The 20,885-nt window shown below is 34.1% G+C and overlaps 3 protein-coding genes across 4 annotated transcripts in view; 1 reads left to right on the forward strand and 2 right to left on the reverse strand.

The window, feature by feature from the left end:
* Positions 1–20,885, reverse strand: part of LOC105346730 (neurogenic locus notch homolog protein 1-like) — a 355,622-nt gene that overhangs the window by 97,953 nt on the left and 236,784 nt on the right. The gene's annotated exons all lie outside the window — the stretch shown is intronic.
* On the forward strand, positions 2,574–8,074 carry LOC117691404 (uncharacterized). 2 transcript variants are annotated; one of them, XM_066079651.1, is made up of 11 exons: positions 2,574–2,803; positions 3,095–3,256; positions 4,366–4,461; positions 4,617–4,703; positions 5,016–5,307; positions 5,479–5,761; positions 6,017–6,253; positions 6,400–6,475; positions 6,604–6,708; positions 7,196–7,360; positions 7,681–8,074. In XM_066079651.1, exons 4-10 carry the CDS (start codon positions 4,645–4,647, stop codon positions 7,350–7,352), a joined length of 1,209 nt encoding a protein of 402 aa, XP_065935723.1. In that variant the 5' UTR covers positions 2,574–2,803; positions 3,095–3,256; positions 4,366–4,461; positions 4,617–4,644; the 3' UTR covers positions 7,353–7,360; positions 7,681–8,074. The 2 variants fall into 2 exon arrangements, 1 of the variants encoding a protein (XP_065935723.1); XR_010712150.1 differs by lacking the exon at positions 7,681–8,074 and adding an exon at positions 6,788–6,996 and having other exon boundaries at positions 2,576–2,803; positions 7,196–7,334.
* On the reverse strand, positions 7,785–10,321 carry LOC136273609 (uncharacterized). The gene is made up of 6 exons (XM_066078409.1): positions 10,086–10,321; positions 9,055–9,267; positions 8,714–8,965; positions 8,561–8,616; positions 8,226–8,430; positions 7,785–7,886 (listed from the first exon to the last, which is right to left on the reverse strand). The coding sequence occupies exons 1-6, from the start codon at positions 10,095–10,097 to the stop codon at positions 7,785–7,787; spliced, it is 840 nt and encodes a 279-aa protein (XP_065934481.1). The 5' UTR covers positions 10,098–10,321.

The raw sequence follows: 20,885 nt of genomic DNA on the forward strand, positions 1-20,885 counted from the left end.
AAATGTGTTTTATAAACAAATATAGAGACATATAATAACTTGATGAGTAAACAACCGGTCCATCGAACGTATATGTCACTTTATAAAGTATAAAAATAAAATTTCTTTACGCATTGTTATTTCTTTAAATACAGAATAGATTGTCTTTTTTAAAGGGGAATTATTTTGAGCATGAAATGAATGTATTGGAAATTGAAAATTTATAAAATATCTGAAGGTCATATTTCTATTTAATAAATGGTATATTATAATTAAACACTTTAAAAAGAAATAGGAAAAAGGTTACACAAAACATAGAAATAAAGTTTCTTCTAACAGGATTCGATCATTCCCTCTTTTGTCTTGTCTTACCAAGGGTGGTCTGTCTTTCACAGGATGAAATCTAACTATTCAGTGGACTGAAAGGTGACTGAATGTTGGCTGAATGGTAATGGAATGGTCACTGATAAAGACCCTTTCCATTACTATTCCATCACATTTCAGTGGTCTTTCATTCAACTGAATGGCATATATATTTCAGTTACCATTCAGTGACATTTCAGTTACCATTCAGTGACATTTCAGTAGCCATTCAGTGACATTTTAGTAGCCATTCAGTCGTATTTCAGTTACCATTCAGTAACATTTTAGTTACCATTCAGTGACATTTCAGCTACCATTCAGTGACATTTCAGCTACCATTCCGTGACATTTCGAGTGCCATTCAGTGACATTTCAGCTACCATTCAGTGACATTTCAGTAGCCATTCATTGACATTTCAGCTACTTTTCAGTCGCCTTTCAGTAGCTATTCAGTGACACATCAGCTACCATTCAGCCTAATTTCAACTACTTTTCAGTGGTATTTAAATAAAAATTCATTCAGTCTTATTTTAGCTACAATTTAGTCATTTTTCAGCTATATTTCAGTTACCATTTAATGCCATTTTCTATGATCATTCACATACTTTTTAAATTAACAACTAAGTCTCTATTAAATTAATTTTCAGCTACCATTACAGCATAACCCTACAATCTTAAGTCATACCTCAGTGACTACGTCTTGTTCATTTTATCATAATCAAATGACCATAACAACAATTTTCAGTGTCACTTTAGTCTTGTGCGATTATAAGTCTAAATTTATTTAAACTTCTCTTGTCTACCTTATTTTCATACAATTAACAGTCCAAATGTCATTTATAGACTTGTTTGATCATTATTTTATATTTTCAAACCCTTAAGTAAGACATCCGTGCATTTTAAATTTACCGATAGTATTCTTTTTAAATAATGCTCCATGACTTTATAACAAGAACTAGATAAAACAACATATTGCAAAAACAGATGTTTATTTACTTGTTCTTTTTAATATTTCAACAACAAATATTATAATACTCATAATGAAGAGTGTGTGTGTGTATAAATATATATATAAACAAAATTTGTAGAATTTCTAAAAGGATAAAACATAACATATTGATTAAATGTGTCATTACTACAAGCAGAGACATAAATAACAGAGATTGGCAACTCCGCCATTAGCATGTTTTGTTGATGAAAAATGGTATGGGACCAACCTTACTTCGAGAACTACATTTTAGTAAACTGAGATAATGATCTTAAACCAAAACTATATTGTTTAAATGAAAAGTGTGCATAGGTTTTAGACATTTTTGAAACAAAAAATTGAAAAATAAGATTAATATATAAAAAGAATATTGGCCAGCTATGAAACATCGGCGAAATCCTGGATGACGAGTAGCCAACTGCCTCCAAAAACTCCTCTTTTAATATTATTTTTTAGACATAAACTCAAGAAAATATAATATTTTGAATGTTTTGGCAATAGGTTTTAGCTGATAATATTTCAATATTATTGTTTATTAGAAAGATATTCTGATTTAAACTGGGAACACTTTACAATTGGGACAGCGGGATTTTGATCAGGTGCCAATCTCTATTATTTATGTCCTTGCTACAAGCTACCATTGTACTTAATATGAAAAAAAGCTACTATTATGACGGTTATTAATAAAAATCAATCAGCTACTTTTAAATTAAATGGCACAAATATATCAAAAAAATAAATACAAATATCTTTTTCATGCCTTATATCATGCTCAATAAATAATAAATAGCATATCTATAATTAAACATATATTATTATACATCATAATAACAAATATATATATATATATATATATATATATATATATATATATATATATATATATATATATATATATAACACATTATGCGTGGATCCAGTGTTTTGACCATCTCTTTACATTGGCAAATAGAAAAATTGAAAATTAATAATTTTTTTTTTTCTTTTTAGAAAAAATGTCTTAAACGGGTAGTGGCTACGATTTTGGAATATTTTTAAAAGTTTTTATTCAGCGAAATAATACTTTAGAATGATAAATTTTGTAACAAAATACAATTTCTGTTATGTCCCAATCGATAGTTTTGACGAACTTGGTCAGTATAGGCAAGTGACTTGAATTTTTGTCTGGTAGACAAAAATTGAATTAAAGTCCGTTCGTATTTATATGACCTTTTGTGAACTCATTCGACAGCCTCAATAACGCATGCGTAGATTGCTTTATATAGCAGAAAACATGGCCGACACGGGTATGTCAACTCGCGGACGAAAACGTGTTCTCACAGATTCAGTCAGAAAACGAAATCGGCAAAACATTCAGGCGTCTTATAATAAGGCGCGAGTAAATATCGGCGTCCAGTTTGAACGTTGGAAGGGGTTGAAAGACACTCTGAAGCTCGAGAGCCATGCAGATGTCGCGAAAGTTTTACTGGACAAGTGAGTATTAAATTTTGAGTAAAGTGTGATAATTCACGATATTATACAGATTATTTAATTAACAAATTTTAATCTAGGCAGAGAAAAACATGCATGCAATCTATGATGTCTTAATTCCTTTCCGAAGCATCTCTATCGATAATGTTAGTTATGGGGTACCCCAAGGGGTAGATGTCATACCGAAAAAACATTGTAATGATAGAATTGAATTGGACTTTGAAAAACGATATCGCAGTTGTTTTGTCATCGATTTATATTGCACACTAGTTATGCTTTATGTTTATTATATAGGTATGAACTGTATAGAAAAGACTGCTTCGGTTCTCCCAAAGGATCTACAGTCGAGCCCATGAGTCCAGCGGGTGCACCTATTACCTCTACCCCAGGACCATCGTCTTTTCCATACAAGTGTGATGTGTCAAGAATTACTTCTTCAGAGGCGGAAATAACTGAGTATATATTTATTCTGCAAATTTCTCAAAGTTTTTATGTAAACATTTTGATATGCAATGTCTCATTGATATGTTGTGTAGCAGAGAAACTACAAAACATACATAGTAAAAATACCCGATGTCTTACCTTACATTATGTGGAAGACAACAGACGATATATATATAAAAACATTTTCACTACAGATATTCCATAAATGCATGAACTAAGTAATATAATATTTCTGCAGCCAGATAGCTAGACTCTGGGTAAGGATTTCAGTCCTTTTCCCTCTCAAATATAAGTTTTTCCAATGGAACCATTATTTATCCATGATCCACCCCCACCCACCCCTAAAAAAATTAATATAAAGAGCAAAAGAAATGAATACTAAATAATAATACAGTGCACAAATTCTTGCAAGCGCATTTTTTCTTCATTTTTGTATATAATTTTATGACTGTTAATAATGATGTAAAAATGCATTGGCAAGGCGGATTGGTCCCTGGTGAGAATTGGTCATATGCCAGTATCGTTTGTCAAAGTACACAATGATACTATTAGTTATCCAGGTCTTATCAAGAATGGACGGGGATATACCCTGGCTTGTGTTCGCAGGACGAAGGGTGTTTGGAATACAACCCAAGGGTAAATCCCCGTACACCCTTGATTGGACCTGAATAACGAATTTATTTCCTGTTATACAAATTTTGAAATTATATATAGTTTTACTAGTGCTTTGCAACTTGGAAATCAATTAATATTAATTGAAATTGTGCTGAAAATCATTTATTCTTACCAATAGAATGTTAAGATATATTAGGTATTTTGACAAATTATTTATTCATTTACATCATTGCATGTTACATTATTTTGCACAAAGATCTATAATAGGTGCACTTGATTAAAGCAAGAATTGCATTGTGACGTCACATTTTATTTACACCCGCGGCTTCAGCAGGTGCTCGGAAATTTACACCTAGCTTGTTAACCAATCATTTCTCGCATTACAAACGACATAGGAAATAATAGTTTTTTCAACTGACCAAGCAGAGAAATCCTTAAAAGTCACTGTGAGTTCAGACTTTTTTATGCTGTGTGGTAATTAAAAAAGAATGCCTTCTATATTTCAGTAAGTCAGATGTATACATGTCTGGAATAGAAGAAATGAAAAAAAGCTGTTGATGTCCCATTGTGAAGGAGTCAAACAGTTTCATAAACCCTTTTGAGTTAGTCATATTGTTTTTGTTTTCGTTTTTTGTTTTTTTTTTACACAGTAAATAATAAATTAATCTGATATCAGAAATTCAAAGAACTATATTTTATAATGCCTATGCATATAAAAATAATACATTTTTAGTAATTTGGTTTTATTCCCATATAGTTTGACCATTGATGTGACTGAGGTGGAAATGACAGATGATGATGTAGAGGATGATGATTATGAACCAAGTTTTAACATCACTCTAAGGTACATAATATGAATTTTTACTCCATATGTGGGTGATACAATCCCATAAAGTTTGTAGCCAAAAAAGAAAATAAATTACTCTCATTTTCAATTTAGCAAGTAGTTATTTACTACTTGAGATATAAGGGTCTGGTGTTTATAAGTAGTGAAGAGATGTAAACTAAGATTTCTCTGCTTACAGGTGATTGGCAAGGTGGGGGGGGGGGGGGGGGGGGAGTTGAAGGGTCAATAAGGGGCCAAAATAGTTTTGTAAAATATAATAATTGTAGATACAAATTATATTTCAAAACAATGCATTTTCTTATCAAATAGAGAAGGACTTGACACCACTGCTGCTACTGATGATGATGAAGATGACGAATGCATAAGTGATGAGGAAATCGAGACTACAGAAGTTGATTTTAGTCAAAGTCCTGTATGTCATCGCATCAAAACCAATGAAGAGATACAAGGCTTTATGAATGATCAACCTTTCTTGATATATTACAACCAGCTGCTGAATTTAGCTACAGCAAACATACAGAAAACTTGTTCGCATAAAGGCTGTGGACTAGGAGTAGAAATAAAGAAAGAAGTTGTTGCATCAGCCCTTTACCTGAAATGGGTAATGTGTTTATTCATAAATATAAAATTGCACATCATTTTTTAGTCATCACTTCTTGTCCTGAGATATATAAGATTTCATGATTAGTATTTGTGTATAAAATATTGTATCTCATTATCCCCATTTGTATTTGCTATTTACTTAATACAATTGCCTATTTTTGTTTATCAGATTTGTCCAGATGGTCACACGCTTTATAGATGGTGCTCCCAGCCAATCTTGAATAGAGGTGTACACATTGGTGACTTGATGCTGACTGCAAGCACTGTCCTCTCAGGAAGTAATTTCCAAAAGATATCGATGTTTGCTAAATTTTTACATCTTCCTATTCTTAGCAAAAGCACCTTCTATAAAATGCAGCGCCAGTATGTTGTCCCATCTGTCGATGAACACTGGATAAACCACCAAAATGCAGTACTGGAGGAGTTCAGAGGAGTTGATTTGGTTGTTCTTGGTAAATACAAATATTGCTTCTATGCATTTGTAAACTATCAGTATTTCTGTCCTGACAAGAATGAGATTGGACAAATATTGGATAGTGAAGATGCAACAGTCCAACAATTTTTGTGTTGGGTTGTTAGCTGGTTGATTGCAACATTTGTTTTATTGGACTTTTGTTGGTTAGAACTAAATATGATACCTGTAAGGGTATAACATTAGACATTGATGTAGTTCTAACTTAAACAATAATGTTTTCTTAAAATTGAAGGGGATGGAAGAATGGACAGTCCGGGACATTCCGCGCAGTATTGCTCTTATACCTTCATGGAGTATACTACCAAAAAGATCCTATGCATCATCACCTTAGACAAAAGGTTTACAGAAAAGAAAAGTACAAACTTGGAAAAGGCGTGCTTTATAAAGGGACTTGGGTTTCTTATAGAGAAGGGGATGAAAATTATAGAAGTTGTGACTGATGCACATGTGCAGATTTCATCACTAATGAGTGCGTATAAACTGTAATAAGTTTTTTTGTTAGTACATGTAATATACATGTACCTTTGTATTTGTTACATAGCCAGGTGAATATTTTTGCATGTTTTTACATACTAAAAATTTCAATGATAAATGAAATCTGATATTTTTTAATAGAGAAAAACTATCCAGACATCAAGCATTCATTTGATGTTTGGCATGGGACCAAGAACTTGGGGAAAAAATCATCAAGGTGAGCATGATATACTGTGTTGGCATGTGCTTGTTCCATTCGTAACACTGAAGACTACAGTGAAGAACTTTGCATGAATTAGTTATAGCAATTTTAATTGACATTGCGATGCTTTCATGTTTACTAAGGCAGGTCAAGAAAAGAAGAATAAAGGTTTGCTGGACTGGACCAAAGATGTGGTTAACCATTACTGGTATACAGCACAAACTTGTACTACAAAAGAAGACTTTGTTGTAAGTTAAAAATGTCATAAAAACCCTCTTCTAGTAATTTAAAGTTAGAAGACAAATTAAGATGGTAAATTTTTTTCAGGGGATGTGGATTGGTGTATTACATCATGTAGTAAATGTACACAGTTGGATATTGCCATACAGTTCCAGTAATAAGTGTGAACATGGTCCATTGACATCTGCTAGAGAGAAGGGATGGCTAGAAAAAGATTCCCCAGCTCATGTTTCCTTAAGGAGTATTGTTCTGGACAAAAGATTATTGAACAACATCCCATATTATCTGAACTGCAGGTTCATATCATTTGTCAATTCTTAGTTTAAAGTATTTCTAACAGTATCACAAATAAAAATATATTTTTGTATAGATATACATTCTAAAGTGATTCTAGAACAATTATTGAGGAGTTTTTATGATGCTAACCCTAGTTTCAACCATGTTTTATTTTAGAAAATATTATTTTTTACAATTGAAAATCTTTTATTACTTCAGAAGTACAGCAGAGTTGGAAAACTTCCAGAACCTCATTTTGATGTACGCATCGAAGCGACATTCATACACGCCACCTGCTTACCGATGTCGAAATCTCTTGGCTGCATTGGACCATAATGGTCACATTGATAGAGAAGTTATGACAAACAAAGATTGATCTATCAGGTTATAACAAGTTTTGTCAACTTAAGCAAGGAAATGTTGATTTTGATGACATTTTATCTCATAGTGCAAGGAACATAGTACTACTTTGAACTTAGAATACAAAAACTTGTAGGCAAACAAATTAAAGAACGAGTTCTCTTGACTTAACTTGCATTGTTCAAGGAAATTTTCCTTAAAATGGAGAGGAAACTTCATGTGCTTGTATAATACAATGCATTTAAAAACCATTTCATGTAATGAGGAGGTATGCTTTGCATAGTGGATCATTTGTTTATTGTATTGAATAGAAATTCATTAAGTAATATTCTCTCTTATTTAAGGTACCAGAGAGTTTTTCAGAAGAAAAGTAGTAGATGGTCAGTCACAACATGTAAAGAACCAAAACAGTATTCATATGTGCCTGAGATGATGCGGAAGATTATCCTTAAACGCCTGGATGATGCCATTGGTATGAACCAGAAGATGGTTCTAGAGCAGGATGACCCCAGGAGAGTTTCATCTCACCTTGCACCAATCCCCCCACCACCTACTCAACAGATTGTTCATGAACAGCGATCACGATTTAGAACAAGTGTTGACATGGACAAAACTATTGATTACTGGGTAGAATGAACTCATTGTGGACTACTCTGTTCCTGTTATCTTTATGATAGACATACATTTTACATGTCTATGATTAGCTATGAGGCGTGCTTTTATGTACTTAAATTGATATTCAATTGATAGTCATGTTATTTATCATTGGATTTTTAAGAGGTTTTCTATACTTCTTGATCACAAAGCTCTTCATAAGGGAAGGTGATTTTAAGTGGAACTTTCCCATTTCATTAGTGTGCTTTATTTTTTTATCTAGATGCACGTTTACATAAAGTGTACATGTAGTTTTTTCAAAGAATAAACCAAAACTGTCAGGATAAGTATCTCTTATCCTCCAGGTGCAGCAGCTTGGAATGACACGGCGGTTTCCTGCCCCCAAATGCCCATGCTGCCAGAGGATAAACTGCCGGTATCCTGCGTGGCGATTGCTCCGGTTAAAGTCGTCGTCCTCACCAGCAGCAAGGACATCCTGTCTGTTTAAAGAGATGAAAATAAATTGAAATGGCATTTCAGTGATAAGGCGGACACAACATTAAAAATTAAAGTCATGGGAGTAAACAATACAAATTGATCTAGAATAATATTTTTAAAAAACTTCCTTACCTGTACCGACGAGCTACCATCAAAACTAATGGGTCTAGAACTATCAGGTCAAAGTCCTGAAATTATAGGTATTTACATTAATATTATGATACATTTCTATTAAATGTTTTAATATTAAAATTAGTTATATGTGCGTCATATAGAACTACTTACTGGCAAAGTAGAGAGGCAGTTGGAAGGTGTTTGCCTGCAGCACACCCTCTCCTCCTCGGTGGGCATCTCCCGACACTTGCTGCACACACACCAATTGGGGGAATTGCTTCCGGGCAGTGGATGATATCCACCTTGAGCGGCTTCAGCTTGAGATGCCCGATCGACGATGTCGAGAATTAGTGATGGGTCTCTCTCACAGACGCTCATCACTAATTCTCTCAATGCATCCTCCGTCATCTCGGCAACACGATTCTCAATATTTTAATGAAAATACGAAATCAATTATACAAGAAAATACGACACATACAAGAAAATGAGTGTTACAAGATATCATAGTATACCCTTAGTTGAAGATTTCGGTCTATTACACGCTGTCTGAGCGTCTCGTGTCTGTTTGGCCCCCTGCATATTCCTCTAGCTCTAGCACCCCGTCTCCGAGCTGGACCCTGCCCTCTTGCTCTACCTCTAGCCCTGGCTCTCCCTCTGGCTCTGCCCCTGCTTGGTCTCTCGGGGCTAGAGGAAGACTCTCTATCAGACATAGAACTTCTTGAAACCTGTATAAGTTGCATTTAGAGTATGTATAAATTTGTCTATGGGATGGTAAGTGGAGGGCACTAGGGTGGAGGTAATCATAATATACAAGTAAGCCTAATATACATATGTACGTAGCTTATCCTCTTATATATAGAATATATTTTTTTAAATGTTCAAAATATTGTCAAATGGAATTGCATATTTATAAGGAGTAAAATCTTTTATTTATTATTGATATGTAAATTCTATAACATATAACACAGGCACATGAATTTTGTTTATAAAAAGTGATTCAATATGGCCCAAAAAATCCAACCCCTTTATAAATGTATATATAAAGTACTAGGAGTAGGATTTTTTCATCATACTTTATCAATAGAAGGGGTAGAATTTTTCGATCTTTGGTTTTATTGAGCGATTTGTTGGTAAATAAAAATAAAATAAAATCAGGAGTCTGTGATAACAAACATTACGTCAATACGTCAGTTGTGAACTGGTGATATGGAGACACTACACCTCGATTCTGATGCTAATCAAATTTTCATAACCTATTTTTCCGTATATAATAATATAGTTTGTAAGTATGAAACGATCACAATTTATGATGATGATTTATATTATATAACGTAATTGAAATAAAAGTAATAATGCCCCTTGGGGTACCCCATTCATGTTTCTACGTACACAACATCGAAAGGAAACAAATTTCACTAATTTTTACGGTTTATTAAATAAAAATGGATGAAATAATACTTTGAAGAATGAATAGGCTTGCAATACACCTTCCACTGAATATAAATTATTTTATTTTCACATAAAATCATTGTCATGTGCTTACCTCGTCATCCATTACGCTGCATCCGGGTATGTGAAAATCAGCTTCGGTAGACGTCGGAAAACTTCCGATGCATAATTAATACGGTGAGTTCGGACGAATTTGATCAATTAATTAATGATTAGGAGGCTTTTAATAAACACAGTGATGCATTGTTTGAGTATTTGATGTATATATATTGGTTTTTAGTTACTTTCAGCAGTATGAAAAATATATCAAAATCGTAGCTACTATCCCTTTAAATTTGACCTCAAAACTCACTTGATAAATTACCTGGATCCACGCATGAACAAAATTGATGTAAATAAAATAAATAATCATAAATTAATTTCAAAACTGCTGGAAAAAAACCTTTACAGTCCCCCCCCCCCCCCCCCCCCCCCCAATTTCTTATGTTTACTAATTTTCTGTTTCACTCTGCATCCTCACCTCTCCTCACAAACTTTGGGCATCCCTCAGGGGCCTTCCTTCTTGATGATGTTGTCGCCAGCTTTCTTTTCTTCAGCTGTCGCTTATGCTGGGGGGGTGAGGCTTTCCTTATGGATCTCCTCTAGCCTGTCTTTTAGATTTTGGAAGGCCTCTTTCTGCCATGGCAGGCGTCGCACACTGAAATGGGAGAACTCCCCGGCCTCATCCTCCTCACTCTCCTCAGACGACATGTAGTCTCCTGTGAATACTTTCATCACTCTCTCTTTGTGTCAAAATCTCCTAACTTGTCCTCTCCTACACTCTTTAATGTTTTCGTCAGCCTGGCCGCTCTCTAAAAATGATATTAAATTGTTAAGTTATAATAAACATTTATTTGATAATCAGTTTAAGTATATTTTTGATGTATTGAATTATTGGGAAAGGTAACAAGATGCCACTATGTCATTCCATGTCATTATCTTTGATTATTTTGCAATAAAAAACTTTTTAAGAATTACAGATGTAGAAAGATTTAAAACTATTCATTCAAGGTTACTGCGTCACTCAGCTAACTAAATTTGCGCCTTATTAAAATTGACCCTAGAGGTCAAGGCAGGTTTGGGTTTGATTTGATTACAATTTTGAAATTTAAAAGAAACTGCGATAACTGATGAAGAATAATAATGAAAGTAAAATAATTGTAATACTATAAGCAATATTCATTAGTGACAAAAAGTCCAGAATAATGGCCTTCTTTTTCTTGAAAAAGACTGAGGAGGCAGCTAGTGTTAGAATTTGAATACTTTTTATCCCCTTGCGCAACCTATACGAGTGCACAACTATTTATCAAACTTTGTACAATTATATAGTATATTAAAGGACAAATCCTTTTAATTTTCAGGTCAATTGGTTAAATACTTTTTGAAATATCACCATTAAACAAAATATTTTTAAGTATGACTCCAGTTCACTAATGTGAAACTTTAAGGGGCAAATTTTGGTTGCCTTTTTAAATGCCTTACTGAAGTATTGTAAACACTTAAATTGAAAAAAATAATTTTTGACCAAAATGGTGACCATGCCCCTTAAAGTAAAAAAAAGCAGGGGGAAGCATATATAAAATCGCACAATATACATGTAGATATCTTGTATGTTATAATGATTGCCATTATATAAAGCCAAATTTTTAACTTTAAAGCATGTTTTTTATTTCTGCTACGAATAAGTGAAATGTACAACCAAGTTAACATAATCCCTTTTATTTATACACCCAAAGGCTTGGGATAGGGATACAAGAGATATTATTTATTCAGATTGGTTAAAAGTAGATAAATACATGTCATATTAACTCTGTTTAAAATTATAAGCATATAAGTCTAATTAATGCCCAATTGCATTTCCCTGAATAATAACTCATGTCTCAATAAGACTTGAGGTTCAGAACTTACCCTTCTATTTAACTTAGTTCTATGCTATTAACTGTTACATCATTTAAAAAGATTTACTTACTTCCCGTCTTCTGCTTTGGCGTCTGCTTCTCTGGGTGTGTTCTTTCTCCTTGCCAGACAGCTTTCGCCTCTCTGTGTCCCTTAGATATATTTAGTAGGTCTTGCAGGCCCCTACAATGAATCATAAAAAGTTAATTGAATGTTTATACTCAGTAAATGAAAAATACACAAGATATACAAGATTTTATATAAAGCATATTAAAGCATAAAATGGCTATTTTTTTCATGTCATCTGTTCTATAACTTAACAGGCTATTTTTTCATGTCATCTGTTCTATAACTTAACAGACCATTTATACCACATGTAAATGTATTTTTCTATTGTTGCTTTAAAAGCATTACTTGTGCTCCTAGTCAGGGATACTTACATGGAACCGCTATATGAACATTTATTAGTTCGCTCCCATGACTGAACATATAATGCCGAAAACTGTAGCTAATGGTTTATGATACCGGACCATGAGTTTTAGAGAGTTTTTACTGCAAATTGATTGGAGTTACTTTGCATCTTTCATGATTTTGAGTCGCTGTTTTTTGCGCACAGTGCTTGCATAGGTTTGTCCTCTGACAAACAGTCATAACAAATGAGTTTATAACCTACAATTGTTTAGAAAACATATTTTAATTAAAAACAGATTCCATTCTTAAATAAATTCATTGTCCAATACATTTATTTACATTTAGTGTCTTCTCATAGGCGTCGGAACCGGGGGGGGGGGGCTTTTTTGTGCAAAGTTGTGCAAAGTTAGCCCCCCCCCCCCCCCCCCACACACACACACACGGATTAGGATTTTTATGGTTTGGTAAAAAAAAATTATGGTAGGTGAGATTTTTTTGTTTTGGAAGTATAGGTTTACCCCAGATTCCATCTATTTCTTGTGGAAACTTTTAGTTAATTCATAACTCTATAGAAATAGCCATACTGAAATCTAACACCCTGTTTATTAATTGGTTGAAACCTACAACTCAAAACAATCACGGACTGCACGAAATAATCATGATGTCAGGCTTAAATTCCCACCTAAGACGATTTTGCTGTTTCCTTTCCTTTCGAGTATTTAATACCGTACAGAGGTACATTAAGAGTAATTTAGTGAATTTTACAATAAACCTTGACATCTTCTTATAAATCAAACTGTTGACTGTCGGCACAAACAAAAAAGGAACATTACTTGGTCGTTTATATTTTCCTCTCATGTCTTAAACAAAATCTGAATCAGCTATTAAAGTACACGCTTTATTCATCATGTCTGCCAGCGACTTATTTACGCTACCTGGTGTCTTACTCTGACAATGGCTAAACCAAATCGTTTTACTTCGTCTTCTATTTCTACGTCCGAGTTATCGTGCTCGTTTTCTGATCTTGCATGATCTAAGGCCAAATAAAAAAATATGTGTGCTTCCGGTAACGTCTGAAAAAAAATTAGGGTAGGTAGGTAGGTTTTTTTTTTATAAATGTATAAAATGATTCTCTTAGTACTGCATGTACCTAGCACTGCATTGCAGATGGCATTTGTATTTAGTGAGATAAATATACTTAATTAAGATTGGTAGAGAGCATCTAGCTTTTATTACTATGACACAAATATTTTTAAATTAAAAATTAATAGAAAAAAAAATGATTTCTGATTAAAGACAACATGAACAAAATGTATTAAATGTTCAGGGTATCGTTTCACAAAAGCATCGTAAATTAGGTACTACTTAACGAGTTACGACACACTTAAGTACTACGTACGCACTTAGTTAAGACCGTTTCACGAAAGGTACGTAGAAATGACTTAAATGTTCGCAACTTAAGAACGTCGTAAATGTACCGGAAGTTCAGAAAAAATGGCAGACGGCACGATCAAAAAAGAACGAAAGAAGAATTTTTCTGCAAGAGAGGTAGAGATCCTTGTGGAGGAGGTCGAAAAGAATAAATCTGTCTTATTTGCCCCCCACAAGGATGTTAACACCAATCAGCGGAAAAATAACTGCTGGAAGGACATTTGTGGCGTGTATGTATAAAATATAATTTTTTTTGAGATTTATAGAATTTATGATATATCCGATGAAAAGCGATGGTTTTATAAAAAAACAAAGACAATTGTACACGTTTGGTGTTTGAACCAGGAAAAATATTCGTCTGCTGTTTACCTTTTTAATGTAGACCTTGACCTTTGATACGCGAGACCCCTTATGGATAAGATAAAATTATAGTAGGCTTCAAGTATATTGTTACTGTGGCTCTGCAAAATATTTTCCTTTCATCCAATTTAAAAAAATATTTAACTTGAGAAAACATAAACGAAAAATCATTTCCTCTATGAATTCAGGTAGTTTAAGCTACCGGTACTTTCACTTTCAATCAAAGTGGCGGATCATGTTGCTCATAAAAATAGAGAGAGAGAGAGAGAGAGAGAGAGAGAGAGAGAGAGAGAGAGAGAGAGAGAGAGAGAAAAAGAAAATGAATCGGCTATTTCTTGCTATTTCTTAATTTGATTTTTGTTCAATTATAACTATATTTTTCATTGATGCTTGTGTTTTATGTCTTTTTATTTATATAGATGGAAAATGCCTGAAAGCATAAATCGAATAACTAATGAAAAAATGAAATGTTACAAGTACATGAATTTATATTATTAAGTTAATTAATGGTTTACCTAAGAGAACCGTTGCCTGATAAGTTGGTCTCTGGTTGATTTACCGTCATTGACCGGGCCCTGGTACACAACATCATTTTCGTCTTCGAGCAGTTCTTCTGGAATATCACTAACTGGAAGATGCTTGTCGATACAGATATTGTGTAGCTGGCAGCATACAACGATAATCCTGCAACATTTTGTAGGTTGATGATCCAAAACCCCTCCTGTTTTATGCAGACATCTGAAAAAGATGTTATATATGTGTCTTAGTGTTTAGAACGTATGGCTCTTTATAACTTTTATCTTTTTTTTATTTTTCGTCTACGAAATAGCGCTTTTGCAAACGGCAGACATTTTCAATATTATACGATAATTATGTAATTTAAATATATTCAAAGAAACGCAAGCTACTCAACAAGATAAAAGAGTTTTAGTTGTCTTACACAACATCGTTGACCACTTTATATGCAAAACACACACACATGAGTGAATGAATAGAGTTACTCTTGACTTAATAGATAATTAATTAAAAGGATTACTCAGGTAATTGATTTCATAACAGGTGGCACCTTAATGTCCGGTGGCCAAAAAATTGCTTTTAAAATATTTGGACAGGTAAAAATTGTAAAAGCCCGATCGAGCAGGATTCGAACTCATGACTTACAGATTCGTAGTACACCCCCTAACCCAGCACTACGCTGTTAGGTGACAATATTGGGAAAGAAACTACTTATATAACAACACTTCATTTTATTGTCTATTTCAATATATAATACGTCACAACATGGAAGTGTCCCATACCTCCTTAAACCAAAGAAATCCGATTAAAATGATATTTTTCACGAACATATATTATAATATATGTTTACATTGAATTAATTTAGGTTTGTACTGTAAATTGTACATGTTTCAATTAGTGACTTTTCTTAAACATTCATGAATAGATCCACATATATTGAAAGGACACTCTATAATTGTGTTGTAAGCGTGGCCAAATGGTAACGCATTTTTCTTTTTTTCTTTTATTTTATCGTCGCTGAATCGATTCCCCAAAGTTATTTATTTTTTTCTTTTCATTAAATTAAAGCATGAAAAAATAGAAAGTATAAATTATATGTGTCTGATATGCAGGATGTTTCTTTTCAAATCATCTTTTATAATTCGCCGAGTCTGAACTCATCCAAGATGATCATTATGATATCTCTTCAAACTTTTTACACTAACATTCATTTCATTTTGCTGGAAGTAATGTTAACTAACTTTATACACAGAGTTCCATGTATTCATTTTTGATGCAGGTTTCTAGAATTTATGACAAGTAGTTACAAACCTTTATAAAATCAGTTCTTAGGTTTATAAAATCGTATATAGCGATAGGTACCTAATTCTATTTTTAGTAAAAGGTACTTTCCGTTCAAACACGGATGTAGGTGAATTTAGCGAGAATTGGGCGGACTATTAAGTGGGATACCTGAAGCGGGATTTTAAAACGCCAAAGGCTTGCTCCACGACAACCCTTGATCTTCTGTGTGACCGGTTATATCGATCTTCTCCCCGGCAACTTGGACGATTGACAGGTGTTAAAAGCCACGGTCGAAGAGGATAACCGGAATCGCCCAGAAGCCACCCATCAACCTGACCACTCTCGAAACGTCGGGCTATGGAGGAATTGGCCCAGACAAAAGCATCATGTGTGGAGCCTGGCCATTAACAATCTGAATAAAGATTAATGTTATAAATTACAACTGGTGTCTCACGAAGACAAACCCCTTTATAAAGCCGCTGGGGGTTAAGCGATATAATCTGAACATTTTCAAAATCAGATAAGTCGAAGATTAATTAACCTTCCATTTTCTTTATATTATTTTTTATGGAAGTTATTGCTATATAAGTAGTGATATTTAAACATTTTTTATATTATTTTGCCCTCGTATCAATTAGTTCTAAATTATTGTAATTTATAAGGAAATTATTGATTTTTTCTTATGCTAAAAAAAACTTCATAGTAATATAAATATGATTTATACGTATTCAATACACCTTCTCCATACTTTTTCATAATTAAATAATTACATGCAGCTACGTTTTTCAGTTTATACTTTGACCTTGGATTCGTAGCTCATCAAATATGTCATGAAGGAAATATTTTTATTTAACACTGTGACATTTAAGTCCGGACTTCAAGTTACATGTATATATGTTACATGTATATACCCTCTCTGTAATATATAAACTAAGTTTTGAAATACTTAATGAAAATAATCACATTTATAAACTATAGTAATTAACATTTACTTCACGTCAGCATCAACTATTGCCTGGACATTGATTGAATGATAGCCCTTCCGACATATGTAAAGGTGTTCGTCTGTAGAAGGTGCAGTTATAGGGATGTGGGTCCCGTCGATGGCTCCTAGCACATTGGGAAATCCAGCGATGGAGTGGAAACCCACCTTCGTCCTGGTTACGTCAACGTCACTGGTTGGAAACTTAATGTTTTGCAGTGATGCACTCAAGGCATTTGTTACATCTTCGACGGATCTGAACAAAATTTTACATCGCACTGATGAACTATTATATAAATAGTGCCTGTTTGGGAGGGTAACAGTTGAAATTGACACCCCGAGAAAACCATTGTCAACCGACGCGAAGCGGAGGTTGACAATGGTTTTCGAGGGGTGTCAATTTCAACTGTTATCCTCCCAAACAGGCACTATTTATTTTGTTATACTGAATGTCTTTTTTAAAAATTTTAAGAAAATTTTACTGCTTTTATATAGGAATAACGTGAATTATACAGCGAACCGTACGCGCATAATTTTCGCGCATGTAACATTTTTTAATGTTACCCGTTGCCAAGTGCGTTGCTAACGCTGGGGGTAATAGTAAATATTATTAACTGCGTCTTAACCAATCAGATTTCAGTATTTAACATGAAAGTATAACAATACAGAATAATATAGTGAATATATGTGCACCCTTCTGCAATTTAAATGTCGATTTTTGCGAATATAGTATATATCAAACTATGTGCTATTTTTAAAATAACTTTCTCATATTTCATGCTACATGTATATATCGATTATTTTTATTAAAATTATGTAATAATTAAATAAGTGTAGTTGTTAAATTAGACAGACCCGTGAACTTTCACTCGCAGCGTAAAAACACTGTATTCATAGTAAATTTCTGAATGGAAATTTCATAACCTGCAAACGGAGGACTTAGAAATTCCTAGCGTGTCCCCAATCAGTCTCTGCTGGGTGCCACAGCCAAGGAAGTGCAAAGTTGCAAAGACCTGCAGAGATACAGGAAGGCTGACCGATCGCTGGGTGGGCCTCTCTAAGCGGTCTTTAACCAAATCGATGATGGAAATGATGGATTGCCTGTCTAAACGATATCGCTAAATGATCTCAAGGTCATCGTAGGCGTCAAGGGGGTTCTTTCTGTCCCTAAAAATGCGCTGCCGCCTCAAATCCCGTCGCACTTGCTCATTAACAACCCTCATGAACGCCGCCATTTTGATAAACTAACGCTGAGACGTATTTTTACGTCACCTCCGAGAAGACGTAGAGTTACGACGTAACTTACGACGCAACGTGAATTAAGACGCTTTCGTGAAACGCCGAAATTTTGCTACGAACTACTTACGTCGCAGTTACGTATTACGTAAGATTTACGATGCTTTTGTGAAACGGTTCCCAGTATTATATAATTATAAGGTTTGGACGATTCAGAGTTCATTTGATTTGGTTCGAATTTGATTCAGAATGCTATGATTTGTTATTTTTCTATTCGTTTCAATTAAACAAAGGTCACTCTCAATATTTCTAATTTTAAATTTAAAAGAATTATTTTTACCTTGCAGATTCCATATAAATTCAATTTAGGGCCCAACTTAGAGCAAAATTTTAGGGAGATTCACTTCTATCTATCAGAAAAATAGGGAGAAGCTTGAGAAATTAGAGAGACTTCCATTCCTTGACAATAGCATAATGCTAATAATGATATAAAAAGTTTAAGTCTTTAATTATTTACATTGGATAAGAAACAAGTCAATAAAAACTAAAAAAAAAACAATCTAATTTTTTAAAAAATTATCCAATTTGTTGAATTTAATTTTTTTGATGTATTTATACATTTTATATATGAAATGTTTTGCAAATGTGTTAGCTCAATGACAAATAAAATCAGTCTTTGTATTTTGGCGTATTTTGGAGGTATTAGTCCAACCCTTTGACCCAATTACAACCATTATGCAGAGGATCTTGAACTGTTAACATATTGTTTTATGATTATTTCAGCATTAATTTGGTAGTGTTATAAACTAATTACAAGCTACAAACTAATTATAATAAAAACACTGAAAGAAATAAACATCGGTTGTAATTTTCAACGCAAAGTATGTGGTTGCATCACCCGTATTTATATTGGCCCCTATAGATAAGACAGTCGCAAGTTCTTTATCACAACAGGGGTTAACTGAGGCTGTGAAAACGCCTTTTGAAATTGATAATTATCATTTTTTTGCCTACTGGCACGCCAGTATGGGTTTTATTGACTCAGAATACAGGGTGACTTAAACATCTCTTTCGCAGGAAATTCCGGCGAAGTTACCTATCAAATAGCGAGCATGTCACCCCCTAGGTTAAGTTGGTTCTAATTTATTTATTTTGAGGTACACAAGGTACAAACAGTTCTTGATTTATCTTCTTTTTATTAATCAACTGAAATGAATTAAAATTATTAATGTTCCTGCACTAATTGGAGGACGTCATTGCGGTAATGGAGCCGATGACGGAAAGCTGTGAAAATTCCGGAAAAAATTGAAAATTGGCGAAAAAAAGTTTAGGGTCGGGGGTAAAAAATAGGGACGATCGGGTGACCGGAACCACAGGTATTTTTTTATTTGGCCTAATTAGATACGTTTTGTGGGCCGACAGTCATCATCATTTTTTTCTCTTCATCCCTATTTATCAGTGCCGTTGATTGTCTAATTGAGCTCACGATGGCATCGATTCCAATGCCCGATATAAACAAGTGACTGTGTTTTGATCGAGCAAAAACGCCGCCATCTTTGAAGTAACATCACTCCAACTTCCGGTAACACGTGAACCCGACTGTTCAAGGAATCCGGAACGTTGTTAGGCCTAGACGCCGTACTTCCGACTTTGTGCATTTCTGTAACTTTTCTGACTGGTGTTGCCAACAAAGACTTTGATGTCGTTGACTGGCGAAGTCAACGTATAGGTAAAGCATGCGCCAAAACAGAGTCATTATGAAGAGGACAATGGCTGGCGTATCAAATTACCACTTATGGGTCTATCAGCGACTTCGAAGTCAAATTGTTTTTAGTCGGCATCAACAGTAACAGAGTGTGGCAATGCCACAAAAAGGTGGAATGAGAACCACAAATGGTTGGCATTGAAGCTTCTGTGCGCACGATAGTAAGCTGCTCTGAGGCAGCGTGCCCTCCTCTGACCAATGGCGTCAGCGTGGTCAGCATCTCCTGTAATCAGATAGCCGTATATATATATGAAATATAATTTTATGATTGTATTCTGCTTAACGTTAATTAGTCATTAGCTTGTTGTGCACTCGATACGAGTATTATGAACAATGTTAAATGTCATCGACCGAGAAGGACAACTGCGTAGTTAGAATTCGTGGTGTTAGCGGAATGACCAAGAGGAATACAACTCTCGATGATGACTTTGGAAAGCGGTCAACGAATACAGGACTCTTCATTGTAATTAACCTTTAACAATGGACTTCGTTGATAAGTCACTTATGAACTGTGACCCGAAAGGATGTATTAACAATTGCTTATTCTATGCTACTGATTTTTATGCTTATGATTTGATTAATAATTGGTAGATTGCTTTTAGACCGCTACACGATTACAGTGCTTAATAAATATCATAAAACATGATCTGACTTATGATTTTAAAAGTCCAGAGGATAACAAAACAAGGATCACACTCCGAAGACGATGTCGATTCTTTCGCAAAACGTTCGCTAGATGAGCCCGGGCGCTGCTGGATGATAATATATTTCTGTTTTTATTCCATATAAATCCAATAAAGGCCAAAAAGAATGAACAGTTCTCACAACATATAAAACGGAAACAAAAATAATAAACTACACGGGTGGTCTTCTCCGAGCGAGCACTGAATTAACTATGACGGGTAGTGGCGCGAAAGCTTCTCGATATTTTCTGTGAATTAATGGTCATTACTGAGCATGCGCTAGATATACTG

This window comes from Magallana gigas, chromosome 1, assembly GCF_963853765.1.
Source record: "Magallana gigas chromosome 1, xbMagGiga1.1, whole genome shotgun sequence".
In the NCBI taxonomy this organism is placed as follows: Eukaryota; Metazoa; Mollusca; class Bivalvia; order Ostreida; family Ostreidae; genus Magallana; species Magallana gigas.

Bases quoted from the DNA above. Each gene is read 5' to 3' on its own strand.
- LOC117691404 (XM_066079651.1), top strand. From the start codon at position 4,645: ATGACAGATGATGATGTAGAGGATGATGATTATGAACCAAGTTTTAAC. The intron at 4,704-5,015 runs GTACATAATATG...CTTATCAAATAG, and splicing joins AGTTTTAACATCACTCTAAG to AGAAGGACTTGACACCACTG. The intron at 6,254-6,399 runs GTGCGTATAAAC...ATTTTTTAATAG, and splicing joins GCAGATTTCATCACTAATGA to AGAAAAACTATCCAGACATC.
- LOC136273609 (XM_066078409.1), bottom strand. The intron at 8,431-8,560 runs GTAAGGAAGTTT...CTCTTTAAACAG, and splicing joins ATGGTAGCTCGTCGGTACAG to ACAGGATGTCCTTGCTGCTG. The intron at 7,887-8,225 runs GTAAACGTGCAT...TCTGTTGAGTAG, and splicing joins AAACTACATGTACACTTTAT to GTGGTGGGGGGATTGGTGCA.